This window comes from Hylobates moloch, unplaced genomic scaffold, assembly GCF_009828535.3.
Source record: "Hylobates moloch isolate HMO894 unplaced genomic scaffold, HMol_V3 SCAFFOLD_5, whole genome shotgun sequence".
NCBI lineage: Eukaryota > Metazoa > Chordata > Mammalia > Primates > Hylobatidae > Hylobates > Hylobates moloch.
In genome coordinates this window covers 83,872,794-83,890,542 of record NW_026652280.1, presented here as the reverse complement: position 1 = coordinate 83,890,542, position 17,749 = coordinate 83,872,794, and the positions used below count along the sequence as shown (strand labels likewise).

The 17,749-nt window shown below is 56.3% G+C and overlaps 1 protein-coding gene across 1 annotated transcript; it reads left to right on the top strand.

Moving 5' to 3' along the window:
- The first annotated feature begins 3,901 nt into the window (after positions 1 to 3,901).
- PYGM (glycogen phosphorylase, muscle associated) lies at positions 3,902 to 17,728 on the top strand. Its single transcript, XM_032153310.2, has 20 exons — positions 3,902 to 4,234; positions 5,257 to 5,358; positions 5,446 to 5,524; positions 5,612 to 5,715; positions 6,052 to 6,183; positions 7,917 to 8,028; positions 8,120 to 8,202; positions 8,949 to 9,092; positions 9,440 to 9,532; positions 9,765 to 9,911; positions 10,109 to 10,272; positions 10,604 to 10,718; positions 11,303 to 11,404; positions 11,740 to 11,887; positions 12,159 to 12,217; positions 12,348 to 12,489; positions 13,226 to 13,433; positions 16,758 to 16,892; positions 17,129 to 17,195; positions 17,308 to 17,728. The coding sequence occupies exons 1-20, from the start codon at positions 3,992 to 3,994 to the stop codon at positions 17,455 to 17,457; spliced, it is 2,529 nt and encodes an 842-aa protein (XP_032009201.1). The 5' UTR covers positions 3,902 to 3,991; the 3' UTR covers positions 17,458 to 17,728.
- The last annotated feature ends 21 nt before the right edge of the window (positions 17,729 to 17,749 follow it).

The window sequence follows — 17,749 nt, the reverse complement described above, 5'->3', positions numbered from 1 at the left end:
AGCCAAGCCCTAAACTTCAGCTCACCAAAAGGAGGACATCTTTTTTGCCTTTGTCCTTAACTGACAGAATGGGGGCAGGGCCTGGGGCCTGGCTACCCTCTTTGACCTTGGCTTCACCTCATTGCTTCCCCCACAAGCTTGGTTTCCCTGGTGGGCTCACTGGGCGGTTAATTAGCTCTTTGAAGCTCTGGAAGCGGCAAAGTGGCGCTATGTGGGTTTTAGAAATAAAATCAATAAATGACTTAACCACAGCCCAGCTATCTCCTCCGCTTCTCTCCCCCGAGGCCAGCTCCATTCCTGTGCTCCCTCCCTCTCTGCTCCCTGCCGTCAGCTTTTGTTAAGGTTTTGGAGAGGAAGTGTCTGACTAAGGCATCAGTCTCCAAGGTGCTAGAGGCCCTGAAATGGAAGAGACAGCAGGAAGGCTTGGCCCTCTGAACCGTGGCAACCACTTGCCTCTGTGGCAGAATCAGAGAGACAGAAAGGCCTGCTCACCTGTCTTAAGACACCTGGGGTGGGAAAGCAAGCCCTTTACTCTATCACGTTGTGACAGGGCTGTGCTTGCCCCGCCCCCCTCCCCCCGTTCATTTCTGCTGCTGTAGCAGCACTGTCCCTGTCCCTCAAGGCCTGGCAAGAGGAATGCCAGTGGGGAAAGGTCAGCCTCAGGGCTCTGTTACTGAGGTTCAGCCAAGGGCTCTGGAGAAACCCAGGATTGGTCCAAGGAAGGAGGCCGGGTTTCTAGTTAGAAACAGACATAAACAACTTCGAGTTCAGGTTGTAAAAGTGCTTCAGGGCTCATTAAACCTGCACATACAACACTAAGGAGGGGTGGAGGAAGCAGGGAAACATGAGATCGTGCTGCCCAGGTGTGATCATGCTGGGCTAGGGCATGCAGGGTCACCCCTGGACAAAGCCTGGAAACTGGAGAGTGATGGCAATGACAAAGACTGAAGCCACAGAAAAGGTAGTTGGAGAAAGTTAAAAATTTCCCAGTAAAAATGTTCCTGAGAGCAAGCGCCCTGGGTGCAAGAGGGGAGAGTAGCTGCCCTACCTGTAAGATGTGGATGGTCGGCCGGGCGCGGTGGCTCACGCTTGTAATCCCAGCACTTTGGGAGGCCGAGGCGGGCGGATCATGAGGTCAGGAGATCGAGACCACAGTGAAACCCTGTCTACTAAAAATACAAAAAATTAGCCGGGCGTGGTGGCGGGCGCCTGTAGTCCCAGCTACTCGGAGAGGCTGAGGCAGGAGAATGGCGTGAACCTGGGAGGCGGAGCTTGCAGTGAGCCGAGATTGCACCACTGCACTCCAGCCTGGGTGACAGAGCGAGACTCCGTCTCAAAAAATAAATAAAAATAAAGATGTGGATGGTCTATGGGGATCAGGTCCTCAGTGGCAGGAATGTAAAGTCTTGCAGGAAATAGGGGTCAATGCAAAGAAGGTGTGTGTGGCCAAAGCAGGCTGCCGCTATTGGGCTGTGAGGTGACGGCATCATTAACAAGCTACTGCCCCCCCAAGAAGTCTCAGCTCTACTCACAGCAACCCTCCAAGGGACAAGTGCGGGCTGTGAAGAACCTTGGATGCCAGGCCAAGCTGGAGTCCAAGCTGTGCTTAGTGGAGGATGGGGATGAGGCCCAGGAGCTGAGGCTAGGGTGCAAGCTGTGAAAGGGGAAGAGACCAGACAGCTGCCAGCATTGTTTTTTTGTTTGTTTTTGAGACAGAGTCTCGCTGTGTTGCCCAGGCTGGTGTGTAGTGGCATGATCTCGGCTCACTGCAACCTCTGCCTCCCGGGCTCAAGTGATTCTCCTGCTTCAGCCTCCCGAGTAGCTGGGATTACAGGCATGTGCCACCATGCCTAGCTAATATTTGTATTTTTAGTAGATTCAGGGTTTCGCCATGTTGGTCAGGCTGGTCTCGAACTCCTGACCTCAGGTGATCCACCCGCCTCGGCCTCTCAAAGTGCTAGGATTACAGGCGTGAGCCACCACGCCCGGCCGGCATTGTTTTTTAATGGTTTATGAAACACTTCTTAAGAGAAATTGGGAATTACAGAAAAATGTAAGGAAAAGTTATTTGCATCCCCATGTCTGTGGAGGTGTATTTTGGTGTTTTTTTCCCGATCTTTTTTCTCTACTTGGAAATGTGGCAGGCACCACAGAAGACAGTGTGCCCGTGCCTTTTGGGGGCAGGGGTGCAGGGCTTGGGAGTCTGGAGACCTCTGTAGGACTTGCAGTTTGGCCCACATGCTAAGCCGGTGATTCCAGGGCTGGGTCTGCTGTGGCTCAGAAAGTGATCGGAGGCCGGGCGCTGTGGCTCACGCCTGTAATCCCAGCACTTTGGGAAGCCAAGGTTGGTGGATCACCTGAGGTCAGGAGTTCCAGACCAACCTGGTCCAACATGGTGAAACCTCGTCTCTACTAAAAATACAAAACTTAGCTGGGCATGGTGGCGGTTGCCTGTAATCCCAGCTACTCAGGAGGCTGAGGGAGAATTGCTTGAACCCAGGAGGCGGAGGTTGCAGTGAGCTGAGATCATGCCATTGCACTCTAGCCTGGGCGACAAGAACGAAACTCCATCTCAAAAAAAAAAAAAAAAAACAAAAGTTCTCAGAAACAGCTTGGCCTTCTCCGAACCAGGCTCTCAATAGTATCCTGCAGCTGTCCAGGCTTTTGACCTGCATCCTTGGCCTTCAAAACAGAACACCCAGCTCTTCCCCTCCACCGGCCCACCACCCGGGAGGCCCAAATAGCCTTTGAACTAGCACAAGGTCCTGGTTCCTTTGTCTTAAAGAACAGCAGGATCCAAAGCCTGCCCTCACAAGATGAGGAGGCAGCAGCTGAGAGGCAGGGATTTTTTTTTCTCATTGGAGAGTCTAAATTTGATGAAGGAATCCAAAGCTCAGAAAGGTAAAGCAACCAGCTTGAGGTCACACGCAAGTCAGTGCTGGGGCCAGGACACAGCAGTGAATGAGAGGATAGCCAAAGCCTCCAGGGAAGGGCTCAAAGCTGTGGGGCTATGCACACGAATGGGGTGAGGTCCCCGAGGTACAGATTAGGCACCCATTTTATAGGCCAGGTCACAGAGCTGGTTTACAAAATCCCTGCCCAGAGTGTGGCCCCAGGTGGCAGGAAGAAGAGAGAAGGCCTCTGATCACTTCCTAAGCAGTGGAATCACAGGGAGAACTTACTGTCATTAAACCAGTTGATGACGGGGTGGGGAATGCCTCAGTTTCTCCCACCCTCGAGGGCCTATAGGACTACAGTTCCCAGGGCCCCGTGCTGCAGGCTAGCGGCCTCCCGCCAGTGCCGGCCAGTAACCTGAGCATCCCTCTCCAAAAGGTCACTTCAGAGCTCCTTGAGGGACAGCAACAGGGGAAGCCCAGAGCTGCTCAGCTTCGGTGGGGGTGGAGTGAGGGCTGTGGCCCTGCCTCACACAACCTCCCTCACACCACCTGTACAATGCAGGGTTGTGGGCCCCTTTCTCAAAGACATCCAGTGGCCTCTGCTAGTTGCACCTCTTCCGTCAGGGGACACTGACTTGGCTCCTGCACCACAGCCTGCAGGGGTCCTTGTTCCTTTTGCCACAACACATGGCCTCCCATCCTGGTTCAGCCACCGACAGACAGCTCCCCAGTCCAACACTCTGCTTGCTCCTTCTTGTATCCAACCCTCCAAAAGGCAGGGACAAGGGACAGAAGACCATGTGCAAGGCCTGGAGGAAGTGGGTCAGCACAGGCCTGTGAACAAGCCAGGCCAGTCTTGGCGGCCCAAGTGGAGCTCACCTCTCCCTCCCCTCTCCTCTCCTCCGCTTACCCTCAAAATAGCTCCCTGAGCTGCCAGGCCAAGACCCTCCCATTGCAGGGGAGGTGGGGCGTGCTGCCCAGCGCCAGGCTTTAAATCCCCTTGAGGCTGGGGAGCTCCACTCCTTGGCTGGAGGCAGTGCTGAGGCCACCGGCCCCTCCACCATCAGTCCAGTCCAGCCCGCCCTCCTGCAGCCATGTCCCGGCCCCTGTCAGACCAAGAGAAAAGAAAGCAAATCAGTGTGCGTGGCCTGGCCGGCGTGGAGAACGTGACTGAGCTGAAAAAGAACTTCAACCGGCACCTGCATTTCACACTTGTAAAGGACCGCAATGTGGCCACCCCACGAGACTACTACTTTGCGCTGGCCCATACCGTGCGTGACCACCTCGTGGGGCGCTGGATCCGCACGCAGCAGCACTACTATGAGAAGGACCCCAAGGTGCTGCTGGGGAACCTGGGGTGGGGGTATGGGCTAGAGGCACCGCCGGGGAGCTGGTGATCTTAAGTGGCTGCCCCTCGTCAGTCTAGGTTCTTGGGGTTGGAGAATCCAGGGGTGCCAGGTACAGAGGGTGCTGGGACAATCTGAGGGAGAAACCTGGGGCAGGAGTGGGGGTCAGGGAGCTCAGAGCAGGTGGGCTGGCTGCAAAGGGTCAGTGCCCACTCGGAGAAGGTTGGAGGGGGTGCTGGTGGGCAGGACGGCGCCTGTGGCCTGGCTGGGCCCAGGTGGAAGGACACGTCAGTTGCTGCATGTATGTGTGGTGTGCCTGTGCAGCAGGCGTGGCTGGGGCAGCTGGGGCGGCAGAGATCAAGTGTCCGGTGGGGTCACTGGTAAATGTCAGCAACCTGACACGCCTCGGTGGGGAGTGGGGGAGGGGCAGGCAGACAGGCCCCGGGAGGAGACCCAGGAAACCGGGAGACCAGGCACTGGCAGCATCCTAGTTTCTGGTGCCTCTGGCTCTCCTTGGGATTGAGGCTTGAGGGCCAAGGGGAACTGGACAGTGCAAGGATGGGAGGTGACAGTCTCTAGCCCAGTCTCTAGCCACTGTGTGACCTTGAGCAAATGACTTTTTTCTCTGGGCCTTGGCCTTGCCCTCCTGGTGAGCTCTTGGAGGCGCTTCCGCAGGTCCTGGTGCCCTGCTGGGCTGTGCAGGGTGTGTGTGCAGGGGGAAGGGGCGCCCACTCTCCCAAGTACCTCAGTCCCTGAAGTGGGTATGGCCAGTGCCATTTCCCAGATGAGGAAACTGAGGCCAAAGAGAGTGATTTGTCCAAAGTCAGAGGAATGCTGGGACCAGAACCTTACCTGCTGGGCCCCAAAGCCTGAGACAGGGAGAAACAAATTGGGGACAGGGATGGGACTGCTGAGCAGGGCAGGCAGGCCAGAGGTCCAGGCGTGGCTGGGCCTGGCTGAGTGTTGGTGTGTGGCCCTGACCCCATTCCCTGCCCGTCCGTCTCTCTGGGCAGAGGATCTACTACCTGTCTTTAGAGTTCTATATGGGACGGACGCTACAGAACACCATGGTGAACCTGGCCTTAGAGAATGCCTGTGACGAGGCCACCTACCAGGTGTGTGTGGGGTGGGGAAAGCCGTGGGGACTGGGGGATTCCCCTGCTGACACTTGGTCCTGACCACTGTCACCCTCACCCCTCTAGCTGGGCCTGGACATGGAGGAGCTGGAGGAAATTGAGGAGGATGCGGGGCTGGGCAATGGGGGCCTGGGCCGGCTGGCAGGTAAGCGGACAGGGCCGTGAGGGTGGAGTGGGCCGATGGGGTCCTCCATGCTGGGTTCCTGACACCCACCTCCCTGCACACCCCCAGCCTGCTTTCTCGACTCCATGGCAACACTGGGCCTGGCTGCTTATGGCTACGGGATTCGCTATGAGTTTGGGATTTTTAACCAGAAGATCTCCGGGGGCTGGCAGGTGAGCAGCCTTGGCTCTAACCTTGTGGGGTCTAGTCAGGATGGGGAAGACTCCCACTTGTTTACCACCTCTGGAAAGGTCCGAAACAGCCCCCCAAGCTCTGTGGAAAGCATCCTTGCTGCTCCCCACCCCCTGACCCGAAGCCAGCTGGTGCCCCTGAAACAGGTGGTCCATGTCCCACTCAATAGCCCAGCAGACCAGGGGCCTGCCTCAGAGCTCCTAACTTATACTTGGTGTAGGGTACTCCGACCCACGGCCCCTGCCCTGCCCCACCGTGCACTGTAAGTGCCTGCACTGATACTGCTGGCCTTTCTCCCTGACCTGCCTTGGGTGCAGATGGAGGAGGCTGATGACTGGCTTCGCTATGGCAACCCCTGGGAGAAGGCCCGGCCCGAGTTCACACTACCTGTGCACTTCTACGGCCATGTGGAGCACACCAGCCAGGGAGCCAAGTGGGTGGACACACAGGTGAGGATGAAGCTGGGGGTTGGGGTAGCCCAGAGAAGGGGAGGGAAGAAAACGAAGCCCAGAGAGGAAGCAGGACCCAGTGTATTTTACAACTGAGGATGCTGAGGCTCAGAGAGGTTAAATGACTTACTCAAAGTCATACAGCTGAAGCCAGGGGAGACTGGAGACAGGGACACAGGGGAGCCAGACTAAGTGCAGAGCCTGGAAGGGGAGAGAGGCTGCCTTGCTCCCCCAGTGTCTCCCCATGACCTGGCTCCACTCCACACCATGAGATTTATCAAAGGACCATCTTGGTGACTTGAGTCTGCCCTAAACATTTCGACAGCAGCACCCCAGAAAGGGGGACAGGAGAAAACTGGGGCCTTCCGAAAGGAATTCACTCATCACACAGCAAGTTAGAGGGATCCTAAAACCAAACCAAATCTAGACACAGTGGCTCATGCCCGTAATCCCAGCACTTTAGAAGGCCGAGGCGATAGTATGGCTTGAGTTCAGGATTTCAAGAGCAGCCTGGATAACATAGAGAGACCTTGTCTCTACAAAAAAGCAGTGGGTCATACCTGTAATCCCAGCACTTTGGGAGGCCAAGGCAGGTGGATCACCTGATGTCAGGAGTTCAAGACCAGCTTGACCAATATGGTGAAACCCAGTCTCTACTAAAAACACAAAAACATTAGCCGGGCATGGATGGCACGTGCCTGTAATCCCAGCCACTCAGGAGGCTGAAGCTGGAGAATCGCTTGAATCCGGGAGGTGGAGGTTGCAGTGAGCCAAGATAGTGCCACTGCACTCCAGCCTGGGCAACAGAGTGAGGCTCCATCTCAAAAACAAACATACGAAAAACAAACCCAGTTCAGGCAATCTTCCTGCTGAAGCTTCAGGTCATCAGCCCTCAGATGGGCTGCAGATAAACCACTAGGCTTTCAGAACTGAGCATTTGTTTGCTGTTCTCCAGGTTAAGATGCAGTGGGGGCTGCTGGCAGTCCATTGCCAGGTGCACGTGGCAGCTGGCACAAGTGGCTGTGGCTGGAAGGCAGGAGACCTGGCTCCCTCTGGTGCTGCCAGCCTGGCTGTGTGCTCGGGGATGGGTCCCTTCCCTCTCTGTGTGTCAGCTCCCACTGTGCTCCAATCAGGGTGACTGAATGTGGGGAAGGAGGGCGATGCCCCTTAAAAGGGCTCCCTTGGAGGGGTGAATGTACCCCTGGCATCGTGTAGCAGACAATTATTGATGTTTGCTAGTTATGGAAGGCGGGGCAGAATTAGTCACCATGAATTAGCCCTGTGGTCAACCAGACATGAGACCTTTGGGGGGACTTGACCTCTGTGACCCATTCAGCCTAGCCCTGGGTTCCCCCAGCCCTCTCATGAGTCCACAGTGTCCTCTAGCTTTTGCTCAGGCCAGGCTGGCCAGCCCAGCCCCCATCGCTGCAGAGTGGTCGTCAGCAGAGCCCCTCCTAGGCTCCAGGCTTATCACCTGCCTCCTTCCATTCTCCTCACCACCGTCTGCCCAGGCAGGGCTTATGGGTGTCGGGGAGGTGTTGAGGGTGTCTTTGCTCTAGATGAGGTCCAGAGAGACTATGGGGTTTGCTCATGGTTACCCAGCTCCTCGATGCTAGTGTCAGGACAAGAGCCTGGGTCTGCAGCGTTCAGGGATAAAGCCTTGAGTCCCAGGCCCAAGGGGAGGGAGGCAATTGCCATGGCTGGCCAGCTCCTGACAGGATTGCCCCCTGCAGGTGGTACTGGCCATGCCCTATGATACACCCGTGCCTGGCTATCGCAACAACGTCGTCAACACCATGCGCCTCTGGTCTGCCAAGGCCCCCAATGACTTCAACCTCAAGGACTGTGAGTTCATCCGCTGGTAGCCAGCAACCCCAGCTTGCCCGCTGGCCACGCCCAGCGCAGGCCTTACCCTGTCCCCACTTTCGTCCCTCAGTCAACGTCGGTGGCTACATCCAGGCTGTGTTGGACCGAAACCTGGCGGAGAACATCTCTCGTGTCCTGTATCCCAATGATAATGTGCGTCACCCCCTGGGCTGGGGGCTGGAAGCCTGAGTCCTTGGCAGCAGGGGTCAGGGAGAGCTGGGGAAGCACACTTGCTGGTGCCCTAGTCACACCTAGGGCATATTGCTGGCCTTGTGCGTCCTGTGCCCCCACCTCAAGTCTTTTGAGTGCAAGGACACCTGAGTCCTAGCCGGGCGCGGTGGCTCAAGCCTGTAATCCCAGCACTTTGGGAGGCTGAGGCGGGCGGATCACGAGGTCAGGAGATCGAGACCATCCTGGCTAACACGGTGAAACCCCGTCTCTACTAAAAACACAAAAAATTAGCCGGGCGTGTTGGCGGGCGCCTGTATTCCCAGCTACTCGGGAGGCTGAGGCAGGAGAATGGCGTGAACCCAGGAGGTGGAGGTTGCGGTGAGCCGAGATCGCGCCACTGCACTCCAGCCTGGGGGACAGAGAAAGACTCCGTCTCAAAAAAAAAAAAAAAAAAAAGGACACCTGAGTCCTGAGGAAAGTGGGTTAGCGAAGGGCACTTTGGAGGGGCTGTTCCCTAGCGACACCCACAACGCACTCGGTTCTTGTGCCCCTCTTCCTGACACTGTCTCTCGCCACTAGTTCTTGGTGGAGGAAAGGCCCCTGGGTCCCAGAGAGGGGGCCGGCTCAGGGCTCCCGGTATGGGTGGGAGTCCCTCCTGGCCACACCCACTGCAGCTTTAAGCCACGCCCCCACTGCCCTGACTCACTGCTGCCTCATGCTGTCCACAGTTCTTCGAGGGGAAGGAGCTGCGGCTGAAGCAGGAGTATTTCGTGGTGGCTGCCACCCTCCAGGACATCATCCGTCGCTTCAAGTCTTCCAAGTTCGGCTGCCGTGATCCCGTGCGCACGAACTTCGATGCCTTCCCAGATAAGGTACCATGCGCGTGGAGGGCGCCTCTGTGACCGGACAGTGTATGCCAGTCCTCTCCCTCCAGCCTCGGCCTGCCTGCCCCATGTGATAGATAAGGGAGTGGAGGCTGGGAGTGTGGGAGGGTCAGCTGCTCGGGACCCACAATCCACAGGCCCATAACCTGGGCTTCTCTCCTCCTCCCGCCCCACTCCCCCCATTCCTCCCACCCCCATGAGCACCTGCCTGCCTCTGCCCACAGCCCAGTCACAGAACCGTGCTGGGCTCTCTGGGGTCCTCCAAATGGCATAGGACAGTGACCATAGCATGGAATGCGGTTTGGAGCCCAGACTGACTCCGCCCCCTACCCCAGGTGGCCATCCAGCTCAATGACACCCACCCCTCCCTGGCCATCCCCGAGCTGATGAGGATCTTGGTGGACCTGGAGCGGATGGACTGGGACAAGGTGGGCTTCAGGGCCCCTCTGTCCCATCTGATGCTCTCCGCTTCAGGGTTCCCTTCCCAGTTTGGGAGCATGGGAGGATATGAGTGGAGTGAAGGGATTGGAGCCTGAGGCCAGAGGGACCGTCCTGGAACCTGGCACTGCAGTGGGGGGCAGGGGGCCGCTGGGCTGCACAGTGTGTGAGGAGACCCATTGGGCTGAGGTTGGCATCCTGACTGCCCACCCCGTGTGCCAGGCGTGGGATGTGACAGTGAGGACCTGTGCCTACACCAACCACACGGTGCTCCCCGAGGCCCTGGAGCGCTGGCCGGTGCACCTCTTGGAGACGCTGCTGCCGCGGCACCTCCAGATCATCTATGAGATCAACCAGCGCTTCCTCAACGTGAGTCAGGAGGCTTGGGGGATGGTGTGGGGGTGAGGAGGGGACACCCAGTCTGGGCCTGGGAGTCGGGGCGTCCAGCCAGGGCTCTGAGACTCTGGGGCAGTGGGGGCTCTGGGCAGAGCTCTGGGGGTGTGGGGCTGGGGACTGGGGATGGGGGTTCCTGGGTCTGGTCCTAGCTCTGGGCTCTCTGGGCACAGCGGGTGGCGGCCGCATTCCCAGGGGACATAGACCGGCTGCGGCGAATGTCGCTGGTGGAGGAGGGTGCAGTGAAGCGCATCAACATGGCACACCTGTGCATCGCGGGTTCGCACGCTGTCAACGGCGTGGCGCGCATCCACTCCGAGATCCTCAAGAAGACCATGTGAGCCCCGCTTTCCAGATCCCGCCCCTTTCTAGGCCCCACCCACTCCACACCTCTGTCACACAGAAGCCCTGCCCTTCACCTACCACTCTCTGGTCTCTGGGCCCTGGCGCCTTTCACAGGTGGCATCATTCTTACAAGCACAGCAGCCCCTTCCAGTGCCGCCCTATCCTGAGATGACCCCCTCTTACACACAGCACCCCCAACCTTCCCCACGTCTGCATTCCCTGCCCCAGGCCCCTTTCAGCAAGACACCCGGGTAGGGGCCCCAGGGCAGAGGCCTTCATCGTACAGGGGTGAGTGGTGACCCTCGTCCAACCTCATCCTGCAGCTTCAAAGACTTCTATGAGCTGGAGCCTCATAAGTTCCAGAATAAGACCAACGGCATCACCCCTCGGCGCTGGCTAGTTCTGTGTAACCCCGGGCTGGCAGAGGTCATTGCTGAGGTGAGAGGCCACCGTAGGGCCAGTAGAGTCAACATGGGTCCCTGCAGGGATCAGCTGGGTATGGTCGTGTAGGTGGTTCACTGCATCAGGGCTCCCAGCCGAAGGCTGAAATCCCTCCTGCACTGTGTTCCCCAAGCCTCGCATCCGCCTGGAGGAGGGACACCATCTTATTTGCATGAGGGTGCTCTGTGTGCTAATGGAGGCCCTGGCTGTGGAGGTGAACGCAGCAGAGGTCACAGTCTAATGGAGGGAGTCATCCATGGGTCACATCTGAAGTGAGCCTGGAAGGGGGCAGATATCTGGTAGGGAAGGCGCAAGGTCATGCTGGTGTTAGGAAACGGCCAGGAAGCCAGGAAAGCCTGCTGGGGTCAGGTGGGGTCAGCCATCAGAGCTCAAGGACGGGAGGGGAGGAAGGTGCATGGATGCCTGTGCCCCATCTGGGCGGCTGGAGGAGGAGGGGCTGGGAGGGCCCCCAGAGCAGCCTGCTGGGTGGAGGGGGCTTGGCTGACCTGGAAAGGGCCCCTTCTGTGTTGGGAGGAGGGAGGACAGGGGGATGGGCTTGGCTGAGAGCCGTCTTCCCACAGCGCATCGGGGAGGACTTCATCTCCGACCTGGACCAGCTGCGCAAACTGCTCTCCTTTGTGGATGATGAAGCTTTCATTCGGGATGTGGCCAAAGTGAAGCAGGTGGGGAGAGCTGCAATGTGGGACAGCTGTGCTATGTGGAGAGCGCTGGAGGGGCCAGATGTCTGGGTCAGGCGTGGCAAATAGAGCTCATCTCTCCTGCCAGCCCAGGCCGTTGGTGGAAGTTGCCTGGAGTCTGTGGTGGGAAGGCATCATCTGACCTCACGTGAACAGTGCTGACATTGATTAGCAATGTCTGCCCTGGTGCGGGAGTGGACAGAAGTAGCCAGTGAGCCTCCTGGTAGCCATCCTCCTGGGGCTGAGTGAAGGGAGTGTGGACTGTAGGATTTCCTGAGGCTGTAGCCTGTTGGTGAGCCCTTCCCTGTCTCCGCCTCCAGGAAAACAAGTTGAAGTTTGCTGCCTACCTAGAGAGGGAATACAAAGTCCACATCAACCCCAACTCACTCTTCGACATCCAGGTGAAGCGGATTCACGAATATAAACGACAGCTCCTCAACTGCCTCCATGTCATCACCCTGTACAACCGTGAGTGGCAGCCACTCTACCCTGCCTCTCAGTGCTCCCCCGTGTTCCTGCGGCATAGTACATTTGCCCAACCAACATCTCCTTTGGACTTGGGACTACTCTTGGGACATGGAATTATCCCCATTTCACAGATGGGCAAACTGAGGCTGAGAGAGCATAGCAAGTGATTGGCCAAGTCAGGCCTACTGTCTCCCAGCCCAGCCTCTGTCAGGAGCTACTTACTACCCAGAGGGAAAAGTAGGCCCACTGGATCCCTCTCGTTTCTCCACAGGCATCAAGAGGGAGCCCAATAAGTTTTTTGTGCCTCGGACTGTGATGATTGGAGGGAAGGTGAGAAGCCAGGCTCCAGCCCTGGGCTCCCATCCTTTGATACATCCAGGCTGAGGTCAGCCCAGCTGAGTTGCAGGATAGGGGGTGGGGGGCCAGGCAGTAGAGGTGACCCCAGACTTTGTCCCCTCAGGCTGCACCTGGGTACCACATGGCCAAGATGATCATCAAACTCATCACAGCCATCGGGGATGTGGTCAACCATGACCCCGCAGTGGGTGACCGCCTCCGTGTCATCTTCCTGGAGAACTACCGAGTCTCACTGGCCGAGAAAGGTGGGTGCTGCCAACAGGGACCCTAAGGAGGCTCTGACTAGTTCAGTCTCAGGAAGAGGCATCAGTCATCTCTTCCTGGGATACTTGTACTTGAAAGGAGAATCTGGAGAGGGCAATGCTTAAACCACGAGGAGGCCGGGTGCAGTGGCCCATGCCTGTAATCCCAGCACTTTGGGAGGCCAAGGTGGGTGGATCACCTGAGGTCAGGAGCTCGAGACCAGCCTGGCCAACATGGTGAAACCCCATCTCTACTAAAAATACAAAAATTAGCCGGGCTTGGTGGCAGGCGCCTATAATCCCAGCTACTTGGGAGGCTGAAGCAGGAGAATCACTTGAACCTGGGAGGCAGAGGTTGCCGTGATCCCATTGCACTCCAGCCTGGGCAGCAAAAGCAAAACTCCGTCTCAAAAAACAAAACAAGAGGAAACAAAACAAAGCAAAAACCCCATGAGGATGCCCTCTAATGGTGGAATTTCAGGCAGTACAGGGTGAAATTACCTTCAAATCTGCAACAGAGGTGGGGAAATCCAGGTTGGACCTAGATGGTCAAGAATCAACAAGAGGTAGAGGGCAGTGGGGGTGTAGTGTGAGAGGGAGGCTTGGCTGGTGAAGACTGGGAGTTTGGGGTGGGGCGACTCTGAGTCCAGCTGTGCCTGGGGCCAGCCTAATCTGAGAGTCCCCAGCTGGTGTGAGGGTCTTCCCTGAGTTGACTTGTCCCCCTGCTGCCACCCCACAGTGATCCCAGCTGCAGACCTCTCTGAGCAGATCTCCACTGCGGGCACTGAAGCCTCAGGCACCGGCAACATGAAGTTCATGCTCAACGGGGCTCTGACCATTGGCACCATGGACGGGGCCAATGTGGAGATGGCAGAAGAGGCGGGAGAGGAAAACTTCTTCATCTTTGGCATGCGGGTGGAGGATGTGGATAAGCTTGACCAAAGAGGGTATGGGGGTCAGGGTTCACGGGCAAAAGACACCCAGGTGTGGCTGCTGGAGGCTGGTGCTGGGAACAAGAGGCATGTCTGGAAAGACTGGTCCAGGCCCAGCAAGGTCTTGGTCATGGCCAGCAGGATTCTGGGAAACTTTAGAGGGCGCTTACAGCAAATAAGGTTAATGAAATTGGAAAAGAAAGAAGTAATACAGAACTGAAGGAAAAGGAAGAGAATATTATATTAACCCTAACAGATAATATTGTTTGGGACGTGGAAGTAAAAAAATCCTTGCTCCAGGCCAGGCGCGGTGGCTCACGCCTGTAATCCCAGCACTTTGGGAGGCTAAGGCAGGCAGATCACGAGGTCAGGAGATCGAGACCATCCTGGCTAACACGGTGAAACCCCATCTCTACTAAAAATACAAAAAATTAGCTGGGCGTGTTGGCAGGTGCCTGTAGTCCCAGCTGATCGGGAGGCTGAGGCAGGAGAATGGGGTGAACCCAGGAGGCGGAGCTTGCAGTGAGCCAAGATCGGGTCACTGCGCTCCAGCCTGGGCGACAGAGACTCTGTCTCAAAAAAAAAAAAAAAAAAAAAAAAAAATCCTTGCTCCCTGGAAGGCATAGGCAAAAGGGAAATATGGGCACAGTAGTTACAAGGGGCCTATGGTCAGAAACAGTTCTTCAGAGGAGACATTATCCTGGCATTACATTAAAAAATTTGTTTTTATTGTATTTTATTTTTATTTATTTATTTTTTTGAGACGGAGTCTCACTCTGTCACCCAGGCTGGAGTGCAGTGGCACGATCTTGGCTCACTGCAAGCTCTGCCTCCCGGGTTCATGCCATTCTCCTGCCTCAGCCTCCTAAGTAGCTGGGACTACAGGCACCTGCTGCCATGCCCGGCTAATTTTTTGTATTTTTAGTAGAGATGGGGTTTCACCATGTTAGCCAGGATGGTCTTGATCTCCTGACCTCGTGATCCGCCTGCCTCGGCTTCCCAAAGTGCTGGGATTACAGGCATGACCCACCGTGTCTGGCCTATTTATTTTTTTTGAGATGGAGTTTTGCTGTTGTTGCCCAGGCTGGAGTGCAATGGCGCGATCTTGGCTCACCGCAACCTCCGCCTCCTGGGTACAAGCGATTCTCCTGCCTCAGCCTCCTGAGTAGCTGGGATTACAGGTGCCTGCCACCATGCCCAGCTAATTTTTGTATTTTTAGTAGAGACGGGGTTTCATCATTTTGGCCAGGATGGTCTCTATCTCCTGACCTCGTGATCCACCCTCCTCAGCCTCCCAAGTGCTGGGCTTACAGGGGTGAGCCACTGTGCCTGGCCTATTTATTTTTATTTTTTTGAGACAGAGTCACTCTGTCACCCAGGCTGGAGTGCAATGGCATGATTTTGGCTCACTGCAACCTCTGCCTCCCAGTTTCAAGTGATTCTCTCACCTCAGCATCCCGAGTAGCTGGGATTACAGGTACCCACCGTCACGCCCAGGTAATTTTTGTGTTTTTGTAGAGATGGGGTTTCACCATGTTGGCCAGGCTGGTCTCGAACTCCTGACCTCAAGTAATCCGCCCGCCTCGGCCTCCCAAAGTGCTGGATTTACAGGCGTGAGCCACCGCGCCCTGCTTGAATCCAGATATCTTAACATTGGAGAGAGATTTTCCATGTTATTAGTCTTCAAAAATATTTTATTTTATTTTATTTTTTTTATGAGACGGAGTCTCGCTCTGTCGCCCAGGCTGGAGTGCAGTGGCGCCAGCCATCTTGGCTCACTGCAAGCTCCGCCTCCCCGGGTTCACGCCATTCTCCTGTCTCAGCCTCCTGAGTAGCTGGGACTACAGGCGCCTGCAACCACGCCCGGCTAATTTTTGTATTTTTAGTAGAGACAGGGTTTCACTATGTTAGCCAGGTTAGTGTCGATCTCCTGACCTTGTGATCTGCCCGCCTCGGCCACCCAAAGTGCTGGGATTACAGGCGTGAGCCACCGCGCCCGGCCAAAAATATTTTAAATGTTTGTATAACATTCCATCCTATAAGCATGTCACAACTTATTTAATCAATTCCATATATCTGGACACTAAGGTTGATTTCTGGTTTGTTAAATATTACTGTGATGAGCAACCTTTTAACGTCTACGTCCACATCTGATGATTTCCTTAATTATTGGAACGGCGATATTTCTGAGTTAAAAACTATGAGTTCTTAAGGCTCTTGATACAGATTGCCAAACTGCTTTCCAGAAAGTTTCTCCCAGTTTACACTCCCACAACAGCTTCCCAGAGTTGGCATTAAACACTGAAAGGAGTGTCTCCTGTGAGGCTTCACTAGAAAGCTGACTGTCCCATGGGCAGGAGGGAGCTGTGAGATGTTGTGAGCACGGTCCCACATGCTCAGAACGAGGCCTGGAAGAACCCTCTGGCTGCAGGATGGAGACAGTGCTGGAGGGGGCAGGTGGGGGACCACTGTGGGGGCTGACACCATAATGCAAGGAGAGTCGCCTGAGAGTCGCACGAGGGGACGGGGATTAGAGACTTTGTGGGGAGCGCCGGTTTCTGGTTGGAAGGGTTAGGGTGTGAGACTGGCCTGTGGAGTGCTTTGAGCCGTGGTGGGGGCGCTGAGGGTCAGCTGAAGGGTTATGTTTTTTTTGAGATGGAGTCTCGCTCTGTTGCCCAGGCTGGAGTGCAGTGGCATGATCTCGGTTCACTGCAACCTCCGCCTCCTGGGTTCAAGTGATTCTTCCACCTCAGCCTCCCGAGGAGCTGGGATTACAGGCACACGACACCACGCCCGGCTACTTTTTGTATTTTTGTAGAGACTGGGTTTCACCATGTTGGCCAGTCTGGTCTTGAACTCCTGACCTCCTCAGATGATCCGCCCACCTCGGCCACCCAAAGTGCTGGGATTACAGGCATGGGCCACCGTGCCGGGCCCGGTTGAAGAGTTGTGCCTGTTAGCTGCTCTTGCTGCCCGAGGGCAAGGCCGGATATGGACTTGGGCTACTGGAGGAGAAAAGCCGTTTTGGAGCAAACAAACTGGTTAAGAGACAGCAGTGGCGTGTGGGAGGAAAAGAGCTTGTACAGGGGCCTTGGCTCTACTTAACACTTAGCTTTCTGTATCCTCCGGGCCTCAGTTTCCTCATTCACAAAGGAGGGATGAAAAGCTGAGCAGAGAAGGGGAGTTGCAGGGAGGCCCTCCACGGGGGATGTGGCAGCCCTGGGGAGCAGCAGGCTGGGCCTGGGTTTTGACCCTGGGGCATGGGACTTCTCAGCTTTTCTCTGGAAGAGGAGCCAGGAACCCCTTTCCAGGGAGCTGACCGCAGCTCTGTCCTGGCAGGTACAATGCCCAGGAGTACTACGATCGCATTCCTGAGCTTCGGCAGGTCATTGAGCAGCTGAGCAGTGGCTTCTTCTCCCCCAAACAGCCCGACCTGTTCAAGGACATTGTCAATATGCTCATGCACCATGACCGGTGAGCTGGTTGGCCCGGGAATCACTCAGGTGGGGCTGCTGGGCGGATCGAGGCTCAGGTGTGTGGTGGGGAGGCCGGACAGGGGTCCTGGCAGTTGGAGCCAGGCGCCTTTGGAAGCAGCATGACCCTCTATGTCCCCGGCTGTCCACTGGGACAGGGCAGGCTTGGCCCTTGACCTCATAGAACTTATCCTAGCCCCCTAAAGGAATAGCACAGGCCTATCCTTTCCCCTCCAGGTTTAAAGTCTTCGCAGATTACGAAGACTACATTAAATGCCAGGAGAAAGTCAGCGCCTTATACAAGGTGAGGGGTCCTCGGCCAGGGGTTGGCAGGGCTTTGGTGGCCCTGGTTGGGATGAGGCAGAAGGTGGAGATCCTGCCAACAGAGTAAACCAGAGCTTCCCTTTGACCTGCAGAACCCAAGAGAGTGGACGCGGATGGTGATCCGGAACATAGCCACCTCTGGCAAGTTCTCCAGTGACCGCACCATTGCCCAGTATGCCCGGGAGATCTGGGGTGTGGAGCCTTCCCGCCAGCGCCTGCCAGCCCCGGATGAGGCCATCTGAGCCTCCAGACCAGACCCCAAACCAGCCCTTGAGCCTGTCACAATCCCTTGGGCCAGCCCCAGCACCTCATGCAGAGGGTGGGGTACTGGAGTTAGATCTCTAAGCCCCCTCCTGGAACCCTCATTTTCCCCACCCTCAATGTCCCAGTGTCCAGCGTGACTAAGGACACGGGCCCCCTTCCGTCCTCGGGCTCCGGGTCCCCTCCTATTTATGGGGTCTGACCAACTGCACCCATTCCCCAATAAACTGATTCTCCTTGGGAGCCTCCTTACTCCTCTCTTTGTTGGGAAAT

What these genes read in the sequence shown, in the direction of transcription:
- PYGM (XM_032153310.2), top strand. Translation starts at nt 3,992, where the DNA reads ATGTCCCGGCCCCTGTCAGACCAAGAGAAAAGAAAGCAAATCAGTGTG. An exon ending in GATAAGCTTGACCAAAGAGG is followed by an intron (nt 13,434 to 16,757) that starts GTATGGGGGTCA and finishes CTGTCCTGGCAG; the next exon opens with GTACAATGCCCAGGAGTACT. An exon ending in ATGCTCATGCACCATGACCG is followed by an intron (nt 16,893 to 17,128) that starts GTGAGCTGGTTG and finishes TTTCCCCTCCAG; the next exon opens with GTTTAAAGTCTTCGCAGATT.